General features: G+C 37.2%; 1 protein-coding gene across 1 annotated transcript in view; it reads left to right on the top strand.

Annotated features, from left to right (window-relative positions):
• The window catches only part of LOC139710715 (TPR repeat-containing protein DDB_G0287407-like), a 72,105-nt gene that overhangs the window by 42,711 nt on the left and 4,499 nt on the right, over positions 1-24,895 (top strand). Inside the window, exons 10-15 of the mRNA XM_071622634.1 lie at positions 5,227-5,351; positions 6,164-6,370; positions 7,200-7,412; positions 8,016-8,216; positions 20,061-20,282; positions 23,437-23,617. Coding sequence (XP_071478735.1) covers positions 5,227-5,351; positions 6,164-6,370; positions 7,200-7,412; positions 8,016-8,216; positions 20,061-20,282; positions 23,437-23,617 — 1,149 coding nt within the window. The remainder of the gene's footprint in view (positions 1-5,226; positions 5,352-6,163; positions 6,371-7,199; positions 7,413-8,015; positions 8,217-20,060; positions 20,283-23,436; positions 23,618-24,895) is intronic.

Here is a 24,895-nt window from a genome sequence, read left to right on the forward strand (position 1 = left end):
TGCCTGCATGGCGGCTGACGACTCATTTTTTTTTTTTTGTCTCATCTGGGAGAACAATCTTTTCTCTACCCACAGTCGCATGGAAACCTAACCGAAACTGAGATATTCGCAGACTTTTTGTACCATATATATATATATATATATATATATATATATATATATGTATATATATATATATATATATATACATATCTTTATTCCCTTCTTTTTTTAGACATGTGCTTTATCCATCGTGAGGTACCTGTTTTGTCTGATACTTCTGCAGAGCATGCCAAAATGATCCTAATCTTTAAATTTGTTTTTCTTTCCCTCATTTTTAATGAGTTGTGCATCTCTACATATCTCTTATTTTGATCACTTTTGAACAGTTTGCAATGATTCAAGTCCGAGAAGTTATTTTTTTTTATGCTGAGAGTTTACTGTTGTCAATGAACTGTAAAAATGGGGAAATATTTTTAACCTACTTTTATTTTATTTTTTTGAGGGGGGGGGGGTTCAGCTGGGCTGTCAAATTGGACGATCCAGTTTATTTGCAACTAAAACAAAAAGAGAAGATAAAATAGGTAATAACAACTACGAAAGTCATTCATGTAAAAAATATTTTTTATTTTCTGAAATGATTTGTGATGCTTAGAGTGTACTTAAAAATTTACACTCAGCAAAAAAAGAAAGAAAGAAAGAAATTAAACACTTTTTCGAGTTCATAACTATCATAGAAGATCTTGGTGAAAATCAATGTGATATAAATAAAATTTTATTAAGGGTGATTTAATTGGTTATTAACCTAGTAGGTCAATATAAAAACAAAACCTTACGCATGGGTGGAAAAATTCGTTTGTGTCCTCCTATTACGCGTATAGGCACAAAAGTAAACATTGCAAAAATTGACGTATTGCCTTTCATTTGCAAATGCCCTTTAAGATAACAATGATTACAAAAGACCAGTGTAACACAATGAAAGACATGAATGAAATATCAAAAAGAAGATTTCGTTCTCTTTATCTCTTTATAACCTCAAACAAAATCAAAGTAGGGAAGCTAAATGGGAAATTGATTATTTTCTTTTGACAACTCAAACTTCAAATGGCATAGAGAGTAAAGGCACAAATATGATTAAATGAACACAATACAGTTCTTTCATTCATTCAGTTTAGTTATGTAAGAATAGATGAGACAAATTCAAGAACCAAATATAATTTGAAGTTTTCCTAATTTGAGAAATCAATTCAAAGCCCTATCATTTATGTCAATATTGCTTTTTCTCATTTCACTTGAATTTTGATTTGACAGAAAATTCTTCATTTTCCTCCATAATCTTTAGCTTTCATTGTTATTTTGGGCTTCAAAGATATTACATTGTAATGAGACTATAGGTTTATTTTTGCAATTGAATTCGTGCTTTTTATTGTGATGAATTTGTCTTCTGTTCTAATATATTGTATGATAGAAGAGCAATTACGTATGAATGACAACTTGTTCATGTTTATATAATACACTAACATTTAGCCAAAAATTCTATGAGAAATGTAAACTTGAAAAAGTGCTTACATGCTTTTTTCTGAGTGTATTTTGACTTTTGTGATTTTTTCAGCTGGGCTGTCACATGGGACAACCTATAGTTTGTTTCCGCAAATAAAATAAGAAAACAACATAAAAGAAAATGTACCGTAGTAGGTAATGACAACCATGAAAGTCACTCAGATGAAAAATAATTTCTGAAACGATCAAATCAACATAAACTTACTAGGAGGTGAGAGGGGCTGATTCCTCCTCTTTCTGGTTGCCATTGGCACAGTCTCTGCTGCCTCTTCTTTGCCTTCTGGGACCGGGAACTCTTAAGATTTACCTGTTCTTCATCACCAGACGAAATGTGTGGCTGTGACGGGGATATTGGCATCGGGCCTCGCCTCCCTTTTTGCTCTTTTTACGTTTCATTGCTGGCATTGCGCTCGCGGAAAGTATCGACACTTTCGCGTCTGGATCACAAAATGTCCGCATCGGTTCTGGACACTTGCATATATAGATCCGCATCGGCTCCGTGCTGTCCTAAAACATTCCTGGGCCCTGTTTTATCAAAAGATAAAAATCGATTTTAAATTTCCTTAAAACACAAGCTGCCATAGACTTATCATAGAAATCAACTTTATAATCAATTTCAACTCTTCATAAAACAGGGCCCTGGTGTCTTCCGCTTTCATTCGGGAAGCTTCCCCACACCGCGGGATTCTTTCAGGAGCGTGTGCGGAAGGAGCGGAAGGGTTCGGGACAGGCGGGATGTCCTCAGGACATCGTCAGGACAAGTTGCCGAAGGTGTCAGGAAGTTCCTTTCCTCGTCCAAATTTAGGTCTCGACCAAAATTTGGACGCGGAAATTTTTCTCTCTCCCGAAGGTGCGGAAACGCCCGGACATGTTTAGGACAGTGAGCGGACACCTTCAGGAACGTGCGGACAGGTTGCCGAAGGAGTGCGGAATACCAAATTTGCATTCCGGGTCTTGTCGGCGTCACCTTGTCCGCGCCCTAGTGGACGCCTGGTCTAAGAATATTCATAGTTTTGCTCAACATTATGAATTGATCAACAGCTGTCACGGAAACTCTCTAGATCTGTAGATGTCCTCGGCCTGGGCTACATGATACGCATTTTTGGAACTGTGGCAGTGCTATATAATGAATGTGTGTGTCAATATATGATTCTTCGTACAGATGTGCACGTATTAGGCTATGCTAGAACGTTATTTACATGCACATACATCACAGCTATCTGTAAATGCCCTTACCGAGTATTCACATTGTGCGATTTTCCATTATCTTTGACCATTCAATTCAATTCAAAGTTTATTTCATTTTTCGACAAAACATATGTTTCACTTCTTTTGATAACAGAGAATAAGGTAAATAGAACATAGTGAAATGAAAAGACTGTACAACAATTGAGAACCTATAGTAATCATACATTGTATAGAGTAAAAAAGAAACAGAGGTGATCAAAGTGAAGTACTTGTATATCGTTGCTTAAGTGCGAAAAATGGAGGGACCCACTAAAAAGACAGAGCTTGTAGTATGTGGGCCCCTCTGGAAAAAAACATCGATGGAAAGATAATTGAATCATCGCAGATACAAAAAATAACAAAGTGGAAGAAGTCTGGAAGCCCACTGAAAATTAGATTACCAAATAAATACACTTTCATAGACGCGAAGAAACATGAACTGGACTTGACAACAAGACAACTACTGAAGAAAAGGTTGTACAGGACAAAACGGGATGGACAAGACTGACAAACTGAAGACAAAATAGCAGACAAGAATGCACAACAGAAACAGAAACAGAAACAGAACAACAGAAACAGCGATCCTCGGCAGAAGCATGCCAAGAGAAACAGAAAATAGTTGTGGGGAAAAAGTAATATTTTGACGCCTGAAAATTACAATGAACCAGTCGATGTAGTAGCTGCTTTACCATAAAATGACAAGTGTGCAGATGAAAGTTATATATAGATCCTATATGCATTATGTTGTATCCAGAGCCTATAAGAGTTGCTGTGTTTGTATAATGTCGAGTGTAATCACGCCTGATATGGTCAATAGAAGAGGGAAAAGCAAAAGTTACCACAATGGAGAAAACTTCAATTTCAATTTCAATTTCAATTTTATTTCCATTTCCATTGAATAAAAAGGGAAAATTATAAACAATACATTTACAGAACATATTTGTAACAATTTCAAAGAAAACGTACAAGTGGTCACGAGTAACAACAGAAATTCCTTTCTAAGGTATATACATATACATAATACAAAGATTAGAATGGAAATGGAGGGTCCCACTAAAAAGCAAAGCTTGTAAGGTATGGGACCCTCGTAAAATACGTACACAAAATCAAAGAAACCAATGTCAACTGACATGAAATTAACTTAGGAAGGAAAATAGAAAGAAAAAAAAAGGAAAAAGAAGAAAAAAAGGGGGAAATGAGACTATGGTACAACACACGCCATCGTGGACACGAGCATACTGTACTTCATGATGTAAATGCAATGATAAAACGATAAAACGCTCCCTGGTTTGATATTGCGATTGATTGGGTGCATATACCGGTATGAATGCATAGGAACGGATATAAAAAAGAGAAAGAGACTCACTGTTGTCTGGTACAATAAAAGAAATATCTGAGGGAAACTTATGTTAAACAGATTATTTTCTTCAAAAGATGATTTCTGTGTGATATCTTAATACTTGTAAAAAAGATAACTTGATTGAGACAATAAAACCGAACCTAATTTGGTTGTATATCATAAGATTTCAATAGAAAGAATTTTAATTTGTTCTTAAAAGAATTCAAAGTTTGTGCTGTTACTATGTCGTTGGGAAGTGAGTTCCAATACTTTGGCCCCTCGTAGATGAAGGTTTGCTGAGCCAGCAAAGTCCTAAAAAATGGCAAATGAAAATCATTAGATTGCCTTGTAGGATAATTATGAACGGATTGATTTTTTTGAAAATATTGATTCAAATATATATGGAAGATTATTTTTATTGTAATTATACATAAATTGTCCTAAATTAAACAAATACAAATCTTTAATTTTTAATATTTTATTTTCAAAAAATAACGGATCAGTATGAGACAAATATGCAGTGTGACATATAATACGCAGTTACTTCTTTTGTAGCAGAAGTAATTTATCCAAAAGAGTTTGATATGTATTTCCCCATACAAGAATACCGTAATTTAGATAAGGCAATATAAGGGATGAATATAATGTAAGCAGGGACGACAAAGGAAGACAAAATTTAATCTTGTCGATTGTACCAATATTTCGTGAAATAATCTTACATATATTATCAATATGAAATTTCCATATATCAATATATCAACATATCAATTATGGTCATAAATTTCCATGGAAACCACTGTCTTTCATCTAAAAATTGGAAATGGCCACTATGATGTAAAAAGTGATGTGGAAATTCTCCCACATTTCATGTGACACAATGTATAGATTGATAATAGAGCATTCAAATTTGTTTGCTTGTTATTTGTAAAGGTATTTCACGTTTTGATACTGCAGAATTAAACACATGAGAAAATCATCTACCCAGCGAAGCATTGAAAAATACTGGCACTTAAAACTTATGTCACCATACAAGGGCATTTTGATATATGTGTTACAGGTGTCCTTTTATGCTTTGTTGTAGTAAAACTTTCAATAACACTTCACTATCACTTTGTGTTTAGATGAGCGATTGTCTGGTCTTCATGATAAACCTGCAAAAGAAGTGATCCCGCTATTCAAATCTCTTCTTAACACCATTGTGAAAGATGGCAAACAGCTTCTTATTGTCATCGATGACCTAATGCAGGTGAGAAAAAGAAAATTATTTCTGTGAAATGATACTAGTGAAGGTCAAAGTCAAAAGTTGTTGTACTTTTGAAGAAGTAATTTTTTGTCAGTATACTTCATCTAATGATGTCCATTGTGTAAGTTTGTAGAGAATGTAGAAATAAAGTGACAATCATTTGCATAAACATGGTCAGTGGGATAAGGCCAAAGGTGACTTTACTCAGATTAAAGCTGTTACTGAGCCACTATTTCAACTACGAATATCTCTTGGTAACATAAGTTGATAAGAAAAATAGAAAGGAGTAAATGATTAATTGCCTGAAAAGAGAGGGATGAAAGTTTAATTGCCAAGGTGAATAGTCACCAAAGTTTGGCTAAAATGTGTTATACTGGCTATAAGTGTTACTCTGCAGAAGTCAAATGATAGGTGCTACTTGGTGTAATGGACAAAAGTGGATTTGATGATATTTTCGTCAAGCAGAAAGGATTAGAGTTCAATCTTAAGTTAGTGACCAAAATCAGGGAGTTTCATCTAAATGGATATGAAGAATCATGTTGCTTTTGCAAATGTAGTGATTATGTGAGAAGCGAGTCACCCCAGTCGACAGTGCAAATAGTTGAATTTCTCTAGCTTTATCTCTACTGAAAACATAGTCGTAATTATAGACAGTCACATTATTTTACCTTTTGAATGTTGGCACTGCCACTGTGTTGGTCAGAAGTGATTACTCCAAGAAATATAGGGTTTTAGTAAAAATTGCAATGAAACACTGAAAACTGTTTTTCTGTGCTAATAATATTTCTTGATGATATCCTTCTGATGCACCACAGTTAGAGCTTGAAGACACGAAGTGGTCGGACTGGATCCCAGCAGAACTTGAGGGCGCTGTTTACATGGTCTTCACTCTTGTGGAGGGTTCTGCCACAATGTCTGACATCAATAAGGCTGTGCCCACCATGCAGTACCTGACACTAAACCACCTTGACTGTTCCTCACGGGTGGATATCGTTGAAAATTACTTCGCTCAGTACAACAAGGTTAGAAGCAGCTAGAGTTTAGTATGATGAACATGTCTGTATTGAATCTGTATCTAGTCTGTATTCTATCTTTATCTCGTGCATATTCAATCTGTATTGAGTCTGTTATAGATTATTCAGTCTGTATTCACTCTGTGTACTTTTCTCGGTTCAATTCTAGTGGCACAGTTTGATGTGCATGTCTGTATTTTGTGTCTGTATCTAGTCTGTGTTCAATCTGTATTGAGTCTGTGTTCAGTCTGTATTCAATTTGCATTGAATAGACTTGCACTCAGTTTGTATTAAATTTGTATCAAATCTGTTACATTTAGTCTGTATTGAGTCTGTGTTATGTCTGTATTTAGTCTGTATTGAGTCTGTATTGAGTCTGTATTCAGTTTGTATTCAGTTTGTATTCAGTCTTTATTGTGTCTGTACTCTGCCAGGTATAAATATCCATTCGGTGATGAGGTTGCATGATCATACATATTACAACAGACCTTCTTGCAAATGTCTCCCCATCCCCCCCCCCCCCACATCACAGATTTTCTTTAGTTGTCCTTGCATTCCTCTTCTAGAATGAGCAAACATAGGCTTGCCAGGCAAGTTGTTGAAGATATTATCTGGATATCTAATTGTGGGCTAGTAGCTTTTGTATGTTCTGCAGTATGTCTTTGTACGTCGGTCTTGTTCAAATCAATATGACTTTATAGTGTTAGATATAGGATTTAACGAAAACAGTCATTCCAATCCAATGAATCCATCACATAGAGGAAGCATTCTTCTATCGCTGCCTTCGGTTTGGAATTCAGTCGTGACACATTTTGTTTTCATTTTTATGATTTTGCAGAAACTTGACAGTCAGCAGCTAGACCTGTTGACGCGTTCCAACGGAGCGGAGAACGCCCTCTGGCTGGCCCTAGCCTGCGAGGAGCTGCGAATTTTTGGCAAGTTTGAGACCCTGACGGATCGGATTCAGAGTCTGCCGGACACTCTGGAGGGCCTGGTGTGTGACATTCTGGGCCGCCTCACCAAGGAGGATGAAACAGGTCTAGTGGACAAGGTGACCATCATCTTCAAAAGTTTTATTTCTTTGTTTCATTTTCCAGTTGAGAAGATGGCTGGATAGCCCATATTTCAACTGCAGTAGCTGGTCTTCCATGGGGTCCAGTTGGAATCGACTGTGAGAGCCAGACGCCCGTTCTTCTAGGCAATCTTCCGACAGACTTTTATGCCTTAAAGTCTTAAAGTTTCAAGCACCAAACTTGATGTTTTTATTACTGCTTGATGAAAAATGATGTACTGGGTTCTGTGGAGTCCGTTCGAGACCCACTTTTGAATGTCATACGAAGCTAATACCTTAGAATGAAGAATGAAATTATTCTACAGTCTTGTCAGTTTTTGTTAAAACTAACGATTTTTGCAATGAGTTGTTTTTATTGCAATTGATTAACAAATTGCAATTTATCAATGTAAATTCAAGCTGATTACTCAGTGTTTCAGTAATAACCATGATGGATAAAAGATTCATGGACATCCCGCCAGTGGGTACAATGCATATTTACCCTGAGTTTCTTTATCATGATGATTACTCAAACACTGAATAGATATAGTATTTATGTCAATGAAGATTTTAAAAGTATTTAAAAATCCCATATTCCATCAGGCCCTGTGTCTCTTGGAATGTTCCATTCGTGGACTGACGGAGCAGGAAATGCAGTGTCTTCTGGGAGATTTTGACAGTCAGACACCCATTCCCATGCTGCACTGGGCGATAGTGCGGCGTACACTGAAGCCCTTTCTAAGACGAATCAGTGGAGTGTGTGAGATAGAGTGCTTGACTTTCTTTCATCACGCCATCGGAGAGGTGAGCTCTTAACTTCACTTCCTGTTCTGAGTGAACTTAATGAGAAGAGTGTAATCCATCAAACAGAAGGGTGAAGTTTCATACCGTATGTCCCCCCAAAAAATTACAACGGGACTCTCCTCAATGATAACTCTAAAAAACAGTGAATCAATCCAAATACAATTTCAGGGTATGAAACTATAACTTATTACCCACATCTTACAGAAAACCCCATCTAATTTGTTTCGATGGTCAAAGAGAAATGAGGAGTTTTGTAGAGTATGTCAGGAATCCCGTCCTGTCCATTGTGTTCACACATTCCAAGAGCATCCAATTGCTTAAATTGGAAGAATAAGACCCATGACATGCGTTACAATGATCTACGTATCTCTGTGACCCCTCAACCAAATTGAATAGGGTTTTCTGCATAATATAGCTAAAATGTTATGTTTTAAGACCTTGACGTAACATTTAGATGGTTAAATCATATTGGAAGTTATCGATGCAAAAATCCGATTGTAATTTTTTTGACATAAGAGTACTGTAGAGCGTGTTTCTACTGAATGCTAAAAATTCAGGTTGATGCAAGGTGATGCATTGTCAACATTTTTACATTTTTGATTCGGGGTGATGCAAGGGACGATTTTCAGGAGGAACAAAGCAGGTAACAAAATTTGCAGTGTGCAAAGTTGCAAAGTCTTGTATTCTCATTGACAAATTTTGTGCGTTGTTCAAACATTATACGACTTGGTCTGTGACACTGTATTCTTTCAGCGTAACTTTCAGTTCACCGCAATTTGCAAGTTCCCGCAGCGCATATCACCAAATTATTTTATTGCTGACTAGAAACAATCAAGGTAGTAGTAAAATGTGAGGTGGTGCAGATGACAAAACTTTGTAGTGATACAAGGTGATATAACATGACCAGTAAAATCACACACCTAGATATTAGACAGGAAATGATTATGCTGAAAATATGTCATATTGTCATGAAGCAGTGATATTAGTGACAGTCAGACATACATACCAAATGATGATGTCATCACCTCACAATTCTGTAATAAATCGTGCTTTCATTTTGGGCTCTGTTCTTTTTAAGTGATTTAGAAACTATAAAAAGCCAACACTCTAGAAGGCTATTATTACTAGGAAATACTACCCTTAGTTAAATAAGATATCACGGATGTACTGCAAAAGAGGGATATTTTTGCACAAGTTATTATTATTTTTTTTTTGTACTTGGCCAGATAAGATGAATCTCACATGGTTGATTGGGATTGATGTGTAAACAAATAGGAAACTTGTGGTGCAATAACATTATTACTGCTGTCTAATTGGCATATCTGAATGTGATTTACATCAAACAAAATAAAATACAAAACTCGAATGTGAAAGACACGACAACAACACCAACAAGACATCCAGCTTAAAGGGTGGAACGTCCATAGATTTGCAATGTATTATGAAGATGTATGCCCTTAAGCAGTGTGCCCATATGAATCTCTGGAGATAGATATCCCCGGCTTTGAGACGGCAAAACAACATATCTGCATCAAACAATTGCCAGTAAATCGAGTTTGAAGTTTCGCAAAGCTACAGCTTTTTTTCTGTTTTTGTTAAACACTTCATATCTTACCCTAGAAGGACCAACAGGGGCAGTAATATAGTGAATGCAAATTGAATCCACTAGACCCTTTATTTTTGGAATAATTTTTGCATTTAATCAAAACATACATGTGTTACCAAATGCCGTCTCAACGTCGTTACCATGCTATTGTCATTGCTACAGCAAAACAACGTAAGTCTTGATCACTGGCAAGTGTATAATGTCCAACAACGTCAATCTGTGACCCGCGACAGCAAAAGGATCCGAAAGTCGCGGAGGACAATTTTCTTAAAATGACATAATATTATTCCCTTACTCTTCCACTTTTATTGCAAATGTAACATGACTCATGAAAGTAATCCATTGCGGAGATATCGATGATTATATTAGCGCATATCGATTGTTTTATGAAATCAGCGTTTCGAGAAAACCACCTTGAAAGTTTTCCTTCCGATGCTATCATGATCAAGGGGGGCAAGACAGTCCTCACTGCTTGACAACAGAAAGTATGCTCTTAGCAACATCCACGATGTTCATTCAAGCTTAGCGCCAGCGGTCTACGCACGATCAATCGGTAACCAGGATGCCACGCACTTGCAATAAGATCACTCCCTTATTGCTAGGGGCAGAGTCTATAGACCGATTCAATTTCGATGACCTATTCACCTACCGCCGCTAGCGGCGCTATAACGGTCGCCATAACTGGGGGCCAACGGGGGCTTCCGCGAACTAGCTACCCAGAGCGAGTTGCACTTGCAGCTAGCAGCCTAGCGTACCCATCGCGCATAGTTAGCCGGGCCTGGCTGCTGCGCCGCGGCCGGCGACCGCCGGCACCGCGCTAATATTGTGATTGTTTACTCACTATGTAAAAGTCATTCAGCGGCTTTTAATGCCCTTCTTTTGGACAAATTGAGTGATTCAGACATATTGATCTACTTTGAAAGCTTCAAAGGAAGGATCAGGAAAACACATGATCGTGTAGTCGTTGGGTGCACAAATAACAGAAAAAATGGAAATGGAAGCTGCACGGCAGTGTGTGAAATTCACACACCGCTGACGCATGATAGATTAGGCAAAATTAAAGACAATTAAGTGAAATACAACGGTATAAAAATGCACAGATTTCGAAACAAACTATGTCTACTAGATTCTCTATTCAATTAGGTTATCACTGCATATTCGTAAAATATGTTGTTCATCTTAGAAGACAAGTTTAGATCAAAGATCAAAGAATTTGATAATTCACCGATTTATTTATTTTTTTACAAATCCTTGGTGTCCTACTTGCCAAAGTTAGAATACACTTAACTGGCTAGACTATATTATTATGACAAACATTTTACAGCCTACACTACAGCTAAATAAATGTTTCAAGATGCGTTAAATTCTTATACATTGTTTGCACTTCTTCAATGTTCAGCACTGAATTAACCATAGGCCTATTCAATTTTGGCCTGGAACTCTGAATTTGACTTTTGATAAAGTGATACCTATAGATATTAAACCATGGATGGTGGCAAACATTCGTTTCATAATCATACTAAGAAAGTATGATTTAAAAATCACTTTTGTAGATTATGATATTAGGCGTTAGTGTGATGTTATGCAAGGTTACTTAGACCTAAAACAGTACAAGTTTTGGTTGTATCACATCAGGGCCCCGTTGCTAGAAACTTTGCGTTTAAACGCAACTTGCAACTGATTGTCACTGGCCAATCAAAATCATTGTTACATGCATGTCTTCTTAATAGGGCAGACCCTGAGCCAATCAGAATGGTTGTTTCAAAATTAGCAATTATTTGCAATTGATTGCAACTTTCTTGCAACGGGGCCCAGGCGACGTAGTCGTTACGTAAGTTTAGGCATATACGGCCTAGAAACGCCTTGATTTATATTCCGTTTGGTTTGCTTAGTTTGGCTTGCCTGAAGTTTAATATCGACAACCGTCGTGTAGGGTTCTAGAAGTCAATTGTAATAGGTCTAGATCTAGTCTGGACTCTTGCCTAGATTTCTAGACAAGATCTAACGTTAGACAGATTGTACCCTGCTGGCCCGACACTCCCGAGTAAATCCTAGCCTGCCCTAAAAAGGTTAAGTTAACTGATAGCTTGCAATTTATTGCGCCATATCTAGCTCAAGATTCTTATTCATTATTTGTATTTAATTATATCAGTTAACTTGTCAACAGCCTAGGCTTATTAGCAAGACGTCTGCCTGCGCCTAGCAATAATTCTCCCCAGCGGTTTTTATTCTCTTCCACAAAGAATCTACGGGGCTTACACGCGAGTACCCAAGTCAGAAATAGTCTACAAACATTCACGGATCGTACCGATATTTACCTTGAAATTCAAGTTTTGGCTACAGCCGTATGTCATCTACCCTGATTCGCTCATAGTCGGTATAAGTTGTTTAATTTTATTTATTTTTAATTAGCTAGCGAAAAAAAAAAGTAGACTCTAGTTGTCACAAAGCCAGATGCGTCGATCGCTGCCAGCGCCAGAGATAGCTAGCTGGCCGGCTGGCGCCGGGTGGTAAAAGCACTGGCTGCCGCTGGCACCCTTGCTACGCACGCAGGGCGCTTGCCGACCCAGCCTGTTTGGCCCCCAGTTATGGCGTCGCCTTAAGAGGGCGCACTTCCATGAACAGTCGCTTGAATCGGTCTATATGCGGCGCTAAATCCAAATCTTTGGACACGTTCCTGTTCCGTTGAAAGTCGGAAAATCATGGCCAAGAAAAACGCTATTTTCTTACCTTTCCTTTGACCATTTATCTTCGAAATTTCGGCAGATGATAGATGATAGATTAGACTACAAAATTCTGCAATAAACAGAAAACCGATAGTTTTTGACCGATTTAGATGATCTGACTTTAAACTCGATTTTCTCGGCTCAGCCATCGGCGAGTTTAGGAACCTTTTGTTGTTAGCGGGTCGCTTATGCATGTGCTCCTTCAGCCGTGTGCGGCGCGCAGCCTATTACTGCGTAAACATGTAGATGGCAAAACAATGTATTGCACGTAGATTTGTTGTTTTGCCAATTTAGTCCATGCCCGACGTCAACGTGTTTTGAGCATGAAAAAGCGTAATGCCACTTTTATTGTTTTGCCAACAAATTTGAACAATTCCCACTGGGAGAGGGCGTCATATCTCAGTAACGGAACGGGTTCTGATTTCAAGATTTGTTCTAGAGTTAGATTATACTAAAATAAGCTGAAATATGTAACTAAGTCAATTTTCATGAATTTTCGACATACAGTGTACTACATTGTTTTGCCATCTCACGCAAAGTCAAAACCAAGTGTCAAACGACAAGCCGATGAATGCCGCCACGACAGATTTCTCTCAAAATGATGAATTTCTCACTGCCGTAAAAGACGCAGTCAAACAAGCAGTGCGCGAAGAAATGAAGGAAATCAGGTAGGAACTTTCAATGATGACGACGCAGATTGAACTCAACGAATCCAGAATACTTTCTCTAGAAGTTTGCAATGACCAAAAGACAAAGAAAATAGACGAATTGGAGAGAAAACTACTTGAACAAAGAGAGCAAATACAATCACTGGAAAACAAAGCGAAAGAATCGGAGCAATATTCGAGAAGAAACTGTTTGAGGGTATTTGGAATCCCGGAAGTCAGGGGTGAGAATACTGACGATATTGTCCTCAAGCTCGCCAAAGAAAAGCTCGGTATCGAAATCGACATCAATGACCTCGACAGGAGTCATAGAACAGGACCCCATCGAACCTCAGAGCGATCGTATGCCCACAAAAAAGCAGAGCGTCAACAAGCGCACTCGCAAGATACAGCGACATCGACGTCATCATCGTCATCGTCATCGCGCGTGAGTGAAGCCTCGTCTTCTTCCAAGGCGAACAGCAAGCTGTATCATCGGCCCATCATTGTCAAATTCGCAACATACCGTGCACGGCAAGTCGTCATGAAAGCTAGGCGCAAACTCAAATAATCGGGAATCTCTATTGCAGAGGATCTCACGGCATCAAACTACAGAATTCTCAAAACAGCCAGACAATCCAAAAATGTCTCTGCTGCGTGATCTCAAGACGGCAGAGTCTATGTTACCATTGTTGGGAAAAGTGAAAGGAAGCACGTGACCTCTCTCCAGGACGCGCAAAAGTTGTAAAACATGTTAAAAAAAAATCACGTCAGACACGATGAACAATGAGGGTGCTTGTTGTCATTATAATTATTCCCACTGGCGGCACTTTTCTGTTGTTTTAACTTTTAAATTGATTGATTTTTTTTTTTTTTTTTTTGAAGTCATAATTTAGATGTCTTGTAATTCAGTTGAATTTATGGGTAAAGATTTTTTATGTGGTTTATGTAATAAGTCAGTAAGGGTAAATCAAAAAGGTTTGAAATGTACTCAGTGTAAGAAATGGGTTCAATATCTCATGTAATGGTATCGCAGAGAAGCTGTACAATGATGTAACAGAGCAGTTTGTAGGCTGGGAATGTCGTAAATGTACTATGAGGCGTATGCCGTTTTACGGTGAACAATATGAATATGAAAAGAAAACTGCAAGTGCATGTAATCAGAAAAGTCATAATTTAGAAAGTGTAAAGAATGAAAGTTTAGAAATTTCGCATATGAGTCAGAATGGACTAAATTGTGCACATTTAAATGTTGTGAGTTTAATGAAGAATTTTGATGAGATCAAAGCTATACTTTGCAGTAATGATATTCATATATTTGCTATAAATGAAAGTCGGCTTGATGAAAGTATTCATTCTTCGGAAATTAAAGTTGACCATTATAGATTGATTCGAAAAGATCGTAATAGGCAAGGCGGTGGTGTTGCTGTATACATTCATGAAAGCTTGAATTACAAAGAAGTATCAGATCCCTCCATTAATGAGTTGGAGGCGATACTGTTATTGATTGATGTTACAATATGTACACCCCTACTTTTTGCGAACTGGTACAGACCTCCTAATTCAAAATGCAATATTCTCTCTGCGTACGAAGATATGTTGGTTTTTATTGAAGGGTTCGGAACACCTGCGATTTTCAATTCAATTCAATTCAATTCATTTATTTTTCATTCTTCTTTTTTCAACAAAACATAACGCATAATACATTTGGAATTACATCATAAACATAAACATTCGACTTTGTGAAAGATAAATGATACAAATAAACAAAAGAATGCATACTGGCAAAAAAGTACAAAGTTATGCTTCAATTGAGGAAAAAGAAAGAACTGAGAGGTCCACTAAAAAGCAAGCTTGTATGTTGTGAACCACTCAAAAATGAACAAACTTATGAATTACTTATATACAAATACTTATCACAGTTATAATTTACGACAGAACGGAACAAGAGAGGAGAAATACAAAAGACATGACAACACTTGACAAAAAAGACGGAAAGAATGGGGAGAGAGAAAGGAAAAGAAAAAAAAGAGAAAGAGAATAAGAGAATGAGAGAATGCCTACACGCTGAACTAGGGAAATGGAACAGGGGGTGATTGAGAATGTGCTTCAGAGGGCTGGTACTGCACGCAGCTGTGCAGGGATTTAATGGCTATTGCATAATAATCCATGCAATCCATTACGTAATAATGAAGTCAGTAAACGAAAGATTGGTGGATGGATGATGAACCCTGAGGTTGATGAGATCTAACTAAGGACGAAATATATCAAAGAGGATTTAACAGAAATGATTTCAACTTGCGCTTAAAAGAATGCAAAGAAGGGGAATTTTTTATTTCACAGCTTAATGAATTCCAAAATCTAGGACCGGTGTATATAAATGTACTCTGAGCTAATAAAGTTCTCAGGAGGGGCAAATGAAACTCATTAGATTGTCTAGTTGGATAATTATGAAAAAACTGATTCCGTGGAAACATTGAATTGAAAATACTGGGAAGTGCATTTGCATTGTAATTAAACATAAACTGACCAAGTTGAAAAAAATACAAATCTTTGATTTTCAAAATCTTATATTTAGTAAACAATGGCTCTGAATGGGAACGTGGCGGGACGCCGCATATGATACGAAGTACCTTTTTCTGCAGTAATAGTAATTTATCTAATAAAGTTTGATGGGCACTACCCCATGCTAGGAGTCCGTAATTAAGATACGGTAAAATCAGAGAAAAATACAAGGTCAACAAAGAGGACATTGGAATATAAGACTTGAGTCTATTTATGATACCAATATTACGTGAAATGATTGTACTAATGTTAATAATGTGCGGTCTCCATGAAAGTTTATCATCCACTGTGATACCAAGGAATTTTATATGAGATACACGTTCTAACAGAGTGTCATCAAAAATGATATTTGTGCGCAAAGCTTCTACAGAATTGCTAAAAAGCATATACTTAGTTTTCTTGAGATTAAGTGATAATTTATTAGCTCTTATCCACTGAGTAACTTTTTTCAGTTCAGAATTAACAATGCTTACGAGAGTATCTGGATTTCGGTGAGAAAAGAAAACATTGGAATCATCAGCAAAAAGTATAAATGAGAGTATATCAGATGATCTACAAAAGTCATTAATATAAATAATAAAAAGTAATGGTCCTAATAAGCTACCCTGTGGGACGCCACATTTGATAAATTCTAAATTTGAGTCATTCTCGTTCAGAGATACATATTGTTTTCGATTTTGTAGGTAACTCCTGAACCACTCCAAGGCCTTCCCCCGTATTCCATAATGAGACAATTTATATAATAAAATGTCATGATTTATCGTATCGAAGGCCTTGGAGAAGTCCAGGAAGATACCAATAAGATGAGAATGATTATCAATAGTATGCGCGGCGTGGTCAATAAATTTCAAAAGGGCATGAATGGTACTGTGTTTCTGACGAAACCCAAATTGAGAATTTGTAAAAACATTATGAAAATTAAGAAAATTAATTGTTCTTACAAACACCAATTTTTCCAAAATTTTAGATAAGGATGAAAGCAAAGAAATGGGTCTATAATTACTTACATCAAATTCATCTCCTTTTTTAAATAAAGGAAAAACCTTAGCTATTTTCATAATTTCAGGAAAAACACCACTTAGTATAGATTTATTGAAAATATATGAAAGTGGGTCAGCAATTGATGATATAATTCCCTTTAAAATAAAATTACTTATATCATCATAACCGGCACTTCGTTTATTATTCATTGCAGTAACAATATCTATTATTTCATATTTGGTAGTTGGAACAAAAAAAATTGAACTAGAATTAGGCTGACCTAAGAATGTAGAAAAATGCATATTTGACTGTGGTACTTTTTCTGCCAGATTTTCCCCAATCATTGAAAAATAAGAATTAAAAATATTAACTATATCATTAGGATCTTCAACAATTTTATTATCATATTTTAACTTTGTAATATTTAATTTCTTTTTTGATATATTCATAGCCTGCTTCAATATCTTCCATGTATTCTTTATATCATTTTGATGGGAGACATCAATCTAAATATTATGCAACATTCATTAAGTACTGATTGCCGAAGGTATTGTGAGATAAATGAAATTCATGATCTTCATCAAATTAATACATGTGAATATACGCGTATATCTCCTGATTCACGGTCTCTCATAGATCATATGTTGTGTAGTCAACCTGATAAGGTAATATGTTGGGGTATACATGACGTGGGATTCAGTGATCATTCTCTGAGCTATCTCTCATGGAAAGTAAAGCAGATGAACAATACAAACAATTATGCAAATGTGATTATGTTTAGAAAAACTTCTGGTGTTGACATAGATGCATTTAAAGATGAAATGCGGTCACAAAATTGGTCTGAAGTAGAAGAATGTGGTTGTTTAGATGATGCAGTGTCTCAATGGGAGAAATTGGTAATGGAAGTTGTAGATAAGCATATGCCAGTCAGAGTCAAGAGAGTAAAGAAGAAACACTCTCCATGGATTAATGAGTTTATTTTTGAACTGATGAAGAAACGGGATAAATCGAAAAAGAATGCGAAATTGCACAACAAGGTCGAAGACTGGAGAGAATATAAGAAAATACGAAATAAAGTTACGTTGGAAATAAAAAAGGCAAAAAAGAAATATTACGTTGAAAAAATATGTGACAGTCAAGGTCGTGAGCAATCTTGGAACATCCTCAAATTATTCATGCCTACTAAGTCTTCAGAAATGGTTCATATTGCTGGAGACGGAAAAAATATAGCTGAGGAATTTAACAGTCACTTCTCAAATGTTGCCAACTCTATTCTTTTCGAGGAAAATGAATCGCAAGATATCCCACTAAATTGTATGAATAGAAATGGAAACTCATTTGTATTAAGTCCAGTGAGGGAAATAGATGTATTTAAAGAAATTTCTGCTCTTGCAAACAAAAAGTCGGCAGGCATTGATGGTATAAGTTCTTATGTTTTGAAGTCATGTGGCTTGGAGCTTGTTAAAAGTATAACGCACATTATCAATAGATCGATTCGTGAGGGACGAGTTCCGAAGCGATGGAAAATAGCAAAGATCACACCATTGTTTAAAAAGGGAGATAAATCCGATCCCGATAATTACAGACCTATTTCTCTCTTACCATGCGTCTCGAAACTCTTAGAAAAAATCGTCCAACGTCAACTGATCCGATTTGTTTTAGACAATGACATTATCACGCACCATCAGTCTGGATTTCGATAATTGCACTCGACAAGCACTGCTGTAATCAAGGTAACAGATGATTGGCTTATGTCACTTGACCATGGCATGTACACTGGAGCTGTTTTTGTTGACCTCCAAAAGGCTTTTGATCTGGTTGACACTGACATTCTACTGAAGAAGCTTGCTTCTACCTTTACGGGTAAATCCTCAGACTGGTTTCATAGCTATCTAAAAGGCAGACATATAAGAACTGCTGTTAATGGTACGTTATCATCAGAATTACCGATGACTCATGGGGTACCACAAGGATCTATACTTGGTCCGATATTGTTTTTGTTATTCATAAACGATTTGCCAAACTGCTTCGAGAAATGTTCGGAACATTTTTATGCAGACGACACTGTCATCTACTATTCAAATAGAGATCCGAAAATAATAGAACATGTACTTAATGAAGAATTACAGAAATTAAGCGTGTGGATGAATCATAATAAGTTGAAAGTAAACTGTTCAAAAACTGTTTCTATGTTAATCGGCACAAAACATATGCTTCATAAACATAGTACACTCAACTTAAGAATAAAGAACAAATTTATATCTCAAGTTGAAAGTTTTAAGTATCTAGGCATTATCATTGATTCGCAGTTAAAATGGGACTTACATATTGGGCAATTGTGTAAAAACATTAGTAAGATGATAAGTTTTTTGGCCAGGGTGAGAGGATTCGTCAACGAATCAACTATGAAATTGCTGTATAATTCAGTAATTTTACCTCATTTTGATTATGGTGATATGATCTGGCACTCAGCAGCCAAATCCCATGTAGAAACGTTACAGAAACTACAAAACAGAGCAGGCAGGATAATACTCAAAGTAAAGTCGTCTGAACATAAATCAATAAGTGAAATTCATGATAATCTGAAGTGGGAAACTTTACAAAGTCGCAGCACAAGGCATGTTTATTTGATGATGTACAAAATTCTTCATGAAATGGCACCTACCTATTTACGTGATAAATTTATTTACAAAGAAACCGGTTACTCTTTAAGACAATGTGAGAAACTGATTTTACAGAAACCTAATTCTCAGAATTGCAAACGTACATTTTTATATCGTGGTAGTACATTGTACAATGATCTACCTTTGTCTATTAGACAGTCGAGCAGCCTTACTGATTTCCACAGAGAAATCAAAAATCGTATGTGTAGATTTTGAACCGTAAAATAGTACAATTATTGAAAATGAATTGATGAATATATGTTGTATGTATTTACATGTATATTACCCTATGTTACCAGAGATCTAAGATGATTCGGGGGGGGGGGGGGGGGGGAGGGGGTGTTTGAGGGATTGTTTTGTGATATGATTTTAGATATTATGTTTGGTATGAATGAAAGACATGTTAGTTATTATATGTTTATAAATCTTGGACCCCATGGAAGAACAGATCTATCATGTTGACAGATCTGAAATGGGCTATCCACCGTTACATGTTATCATCATTATCACATGTCAACTTGTTTTCATTGTATTTTGATACTTCAATCTTGATTCATGTTTCAGTTATGTTCAACACTGTTTATCTTGTATATGATTTTATTGTTTCGGAAATAAAAACAAACAAACAAACGTTTGTCCCCACATTCTCCTGCCACAAGGTCGTCAGACGGCACTGGTTGTCAGCACCAGGGAGAGCTGAGGAGATCCACCTGTTAATGGCCGACTTCTACCAGCACTGGTCGAATGAGGGTGGGTTGTCTGCTGCCAAGAACACAGCGTATCATCTCACCAAGGCCAAGCAATTTGGCCGTCTTGTCACGTTCATCAGAGATGACCCAGACACCAAGTTTTTTGGTCCTGGCCGGTCATATTACCTCAAGGTAATAGAGTTTGACTGTTTGACATAATCTGATCTCCGTCCTTAAGCTTGTTCCACATCTTACATCAAAAATAAAATGAAAATATAGAAATCAATTTGCATCTAGTTCCAGAAGTTGAAAACCCCCTCTAAAGCATTCCAAAGTCACATGTTAACTCGTTGAGGACGACTTGATTTTACAACAAAACCCATTTCTCATAGGCACCCCCCCCCCCCCCAAGTGCACTCGGGACTCGTCCTCAACAGGTTAAACTCCGCTTGTCTGGGAATATTTGAACAAGCAATAGCATGTATTTATATTTCATCGAGAGACAGAGTTTGGCAGTTGCTTCAACCATTTCTTTCTTTAACCCACGAGTGACTGAGCTGTTTTTTTTTTCGTGTACAGATATTTGGGGGGGGGGGGAGATTGCAAGATGCTATCATACATGTATATATAAATAGCACTAATACCTGTCAGTTCGAGATATTTTAGTGCATTATGTAATTCACGGTCCAACTGTGATTCAGCTTATAATAAAGCAATGATAACAGCCTATAGCTTATAATAAAGCAGTGATAACAACTTATACAGTAAATAGAAAACAATATTCATAAAATGTCATCTTAGCCAAGAGGACAAGGTGTGGGTGCTTGTCATCTCGTGATCTAGCGCCTACATTCTCACCCCACTTGCAATGTCAACTGAAAGAAAATAGATGTAGCAAATCTTTTTAGCTTGGAAGTTTGGCATAAATAATACGTCTTACCTCGCCCTCCCCCCTCTTCCAGCATACTACGCATCACAAAACCCACAAAATATTGCCAGACATGGATCTTTAGTTGAGGGCAGATTCTGAAAGAGCAGACTCGAAGCTTTAAAATGGTGTATAACTCAATTCAAATGGACTCTCCTAGCCTATCTAGATATTGGAAAGAAAGCACACACTCTGGAAAAGTGTTAACTGAAAAAATGAAAATGAAATTAATGCCAAACCATGGTAGGTGTGTGAAATGGGACAAAAAAAGGATGTAAATCACTCGGGTAAAAACAATGAAGGGATTATTAGATTAAGCTTTATCAACACATTCTGTCCATGATTAATGCCACTTTTAAGTTATGAGAGTTAAAAGTGAAGAGTGTGCAAATGATTTCCAAAAAATGAAAGGGGCATCTAAGACATAATGTACCTGATCTCACTAACTTTACAGAAAAAAAAAATGTAGTAGAAAAACTGCTGAAAATACACTTTCCCATTCATTCTGTGATCGCAAACTTAGGGGATAGAAGAACAACTGTTTCAGAAAATAATCATGAAAAATTCAAGATTGACTTGGTTGACCCATTTCACCTATTTTGAGTCCTCACATGAAATCAAGATGTGCGACTTTTTTTTTTTTTTTTTGATGCACGGTCACAAATAATACCATCTCTCAGTACCAGGGGATGTTTCATAGAGCTGTTCTTAAAGTTACCAATGACTTAAGACGACTAGTGATCAGTTCTGATGTGCTATACTCATCAGAATTTCCATAATTCAGCAAAAGAATTGATCGCCAGTTGTTCTTAAGTCGTTCGTAACTTTACAAACACATTTATGAAACACCCCGATAGGTTTTATAATCTACTTCTCATCCACATCCTGTTTGTTTTCTTCTTCCTCTCCCAACCATCCCACACTCCCAGATGTTGTTTACCACTGTGACGTAGGCGCACGTGGGTATTTGATTGCAAAAACTAATGATGTGCTAACATATGCATCCATTTGTAACTCATGAATGAATTAAGATAATATGCTACCTTGAATAAAAAAAAAATGTCTGTAATGCCTTTAGAGTTTCATATTTGTGACTGCCCAGCTCAAAATCCAGAAGAAGTGACCCCTAATTCATTTTGACTTTTCTACATAATTTGAAAAAAAAAATATCTCCAAGCTTTAAAATGATATACAACCTGCTAAAGTGAACCATCCTAAATACCTGTTAACTCTTTATGTGCCACGTTCTCATACCCGACTCAGTCAACGCCATGCCAACTTTGCATATTCCGCTCAAACGCACAAATCCGCCCAAACTGATCATAAAATTGCCAAATGCCTCAGTACAATGAAAGCGTTTCTCGCGATTTCCTTCCTCTTGTCTATAGCTTGCATCGTATGTGGTGATTCCCATTTCCATTCCAGTCAAAGTTTTTAAGAAAGTACCTTTTTTGTTGTCTGAGTCTACACTGGCAATAAATATGTGTCAGTTTATTGTCCCCGCCGAACGAGTTCGAGCAGGGGACTATGAAACGGGCTCCGTACGTGTGTGTGTCCGTGTGTGTGTGTGTGTGTGTGTGTCCATGTGTATGTGTGTGCGTCCGTGTGTGATCAAAATGTTCAATTTGCTACTTCTCTGTCATTTATGAGCCAATTTTGATTCTGTTTGCTTTATATGATAGCACTACATGGGAGCTTTGAAACTTCTACACAGAATTTCAGTTGTGACCTTTGACCTTGACCTTTGACCTACATTGTACATTTTGCTACAAAATGCTACTCCTTCGCCATTTCTAACCCGATTTCGATTCCGTTTGCTTTATGTCATGGCACTAGGTGAGGGCTTCAAAACTTCTACACAGAATTTTGACCCTTGACTTCTTTGAACTTTGACCTTGATTTTTGACCTATATTGTACATTTTGCTACAAAATGCTACTCCTTCGCCATTTCTAACCCGATTTCGATTCCGTTTGCTTTATGTGATGGCACTAGATGAGGGCTTCAAAACTTCTACACAGAATTTTGACCTTTGACGTCTTTGACCTTGATTTTTTACCTATATTGTACATTGGCTACAAAATGCTACTCTTTCGCCATTTCTAACCCGATTTCGATTCCGTTTGCTTTATGTGATGGCACTAGATGAGGGCTTCAAAACTTCTACACAGAATTTTGACCTTTGACTTCTTTAACCGTTGACCTTGTTTTTTACCTATTATTGTACATTTTGCTACAAAATGCTACTTCCGGCAGGGACATATATTACGCACCGCGTAATTTCTACTTTTCCTTGTTCTATTTAATATCAAATATGTTTCTCTTCATAACAGTTATGGTCTATTTTCTTCTTTGCTATGTTTCTTCATTATCATATATTGTGTATTATTTCTCACTGACACATTTTTCTACATCAAAGCCTGCTCGGTGCCGTGCCATGATCCTCACACACGGCCCATTTCACACTCAGCTCTTCATCTGCTACTTCTGCTCCATGAATCGCAATGGGTTTAGCGCCAACCAAGCCTGGCCCAACGGAGATTCCTGCCCCATCTGTGGACAATATGTGTCTCCTTTTTTCAGAACAGTGGAAAATCTTGGTAATTGCAAACCTTCTTTCCTGGTTCTTGGCTGAAGAAAATGTCTTTATCAAAATGCTGCAAAATCACAATCTGCAAATTGAAGCCTAAATCCTCATTAACATGAAAAATAGTAGTGCATGTATATTATGTAAAACAGTTTCATGCATATGAAGTTTCAGTCGTATTGGCATGCATCCTTTGTCAGGTAACAGTAACAGATGGAAATAGCAAATGTGAATAAAATGATATTCTCCTTTTTATGTGAGTAGAATTAGAGGATTCTGTCACAGTAGCAGATGAAGTAGAAGTTGAAGAAAAATATACATGCATCTTTATTCAAGCACATGATTCTCAAGTGACTACTGCTTATTTGTCAACTCTACCGTGGGTGCGTTCAAGCGCTTTCCCATAAACGCGAACTGTACCGTACTGTACTTGGGTCAGAGGAGCGCTTGAACGCTCCTAAAGTGTACCGCACCGTACTGTACCATGCCAAAAGTGGACCACTTCCCCATGTGCTCCAAAAGAGTACCGAAAGTATACCAAAAGTTCGCATCTGAGAATGCGCGTATCACGTGCGTACGTCATAATGCAAAGATATCATTCTCTTTGTTCGTAACATCTGAAAGTAGTTCAATTCTCGCTATCGCCAATGACGTAAATAGTACCCGGATGTTGATTTAAGCGTCATTTACGGTGCATTATGGGATAGTCCGGTAGCAAAGTCACTTCCGTTCGTACGCGCGTGATAAGTGACTAATGTTATTTACACACACAACCGACCGTATTCTACATGTACTTCCTGTTTTCTCGACTTGAATTACAGCTTTAATATGATTTGAAATTTCTCCATTCTTAAGAAATTGCTGTTAATACGACTATTGGTTGTTGCTGCGAAGCTGCCATGTGTTGTTCGCACGACAATAAATGAAAAAAAAAATCTGTAGAAATAGGACCCTTACTGGCATGCGAGACGTGACGTGGCCGCGTGGGTGAAGTTTGCGGGTGACTCCACAGCGCAGTACGTGCACGCGCGACTTACTAGTAGTGGTAGTATAGGCTTAGGCCTAGTGCCTACGTACATTGTACGTACAGTGTACTTACTTGGAAGAAGTTGCTTCGGAGACAGGATAAGTTCGAGATCACTGTTCGTTCCCGATTGTTTTCGCGACATTTCGACAGAGAACAAATAAAAAAAAAAGATGGGCATTCAATGACGATATCCAGGTGGGTGAATATTTTCCAGCATATTTTCAGAGTATGCAGAGATGACTGATCCGTGATGTGCACATCGAT

The sequence above is a fragment of the Diadema antillarum genome, unplaced genomic scaffold (assembly GCF_040938485.1).
Source record: "Diadema antillarum isolate AM-2024a unplaced genomic scaffold, OU_Dant_1.0 seq00001558_RagTag, whole genome shotgun sequence".
Taxonomy (NCBI): Eukaryota; Metazoa; Echinodermata; class Echinoidea; order Diadematoida; family Diadematidae; genus Diadema; species Diadema antillarum.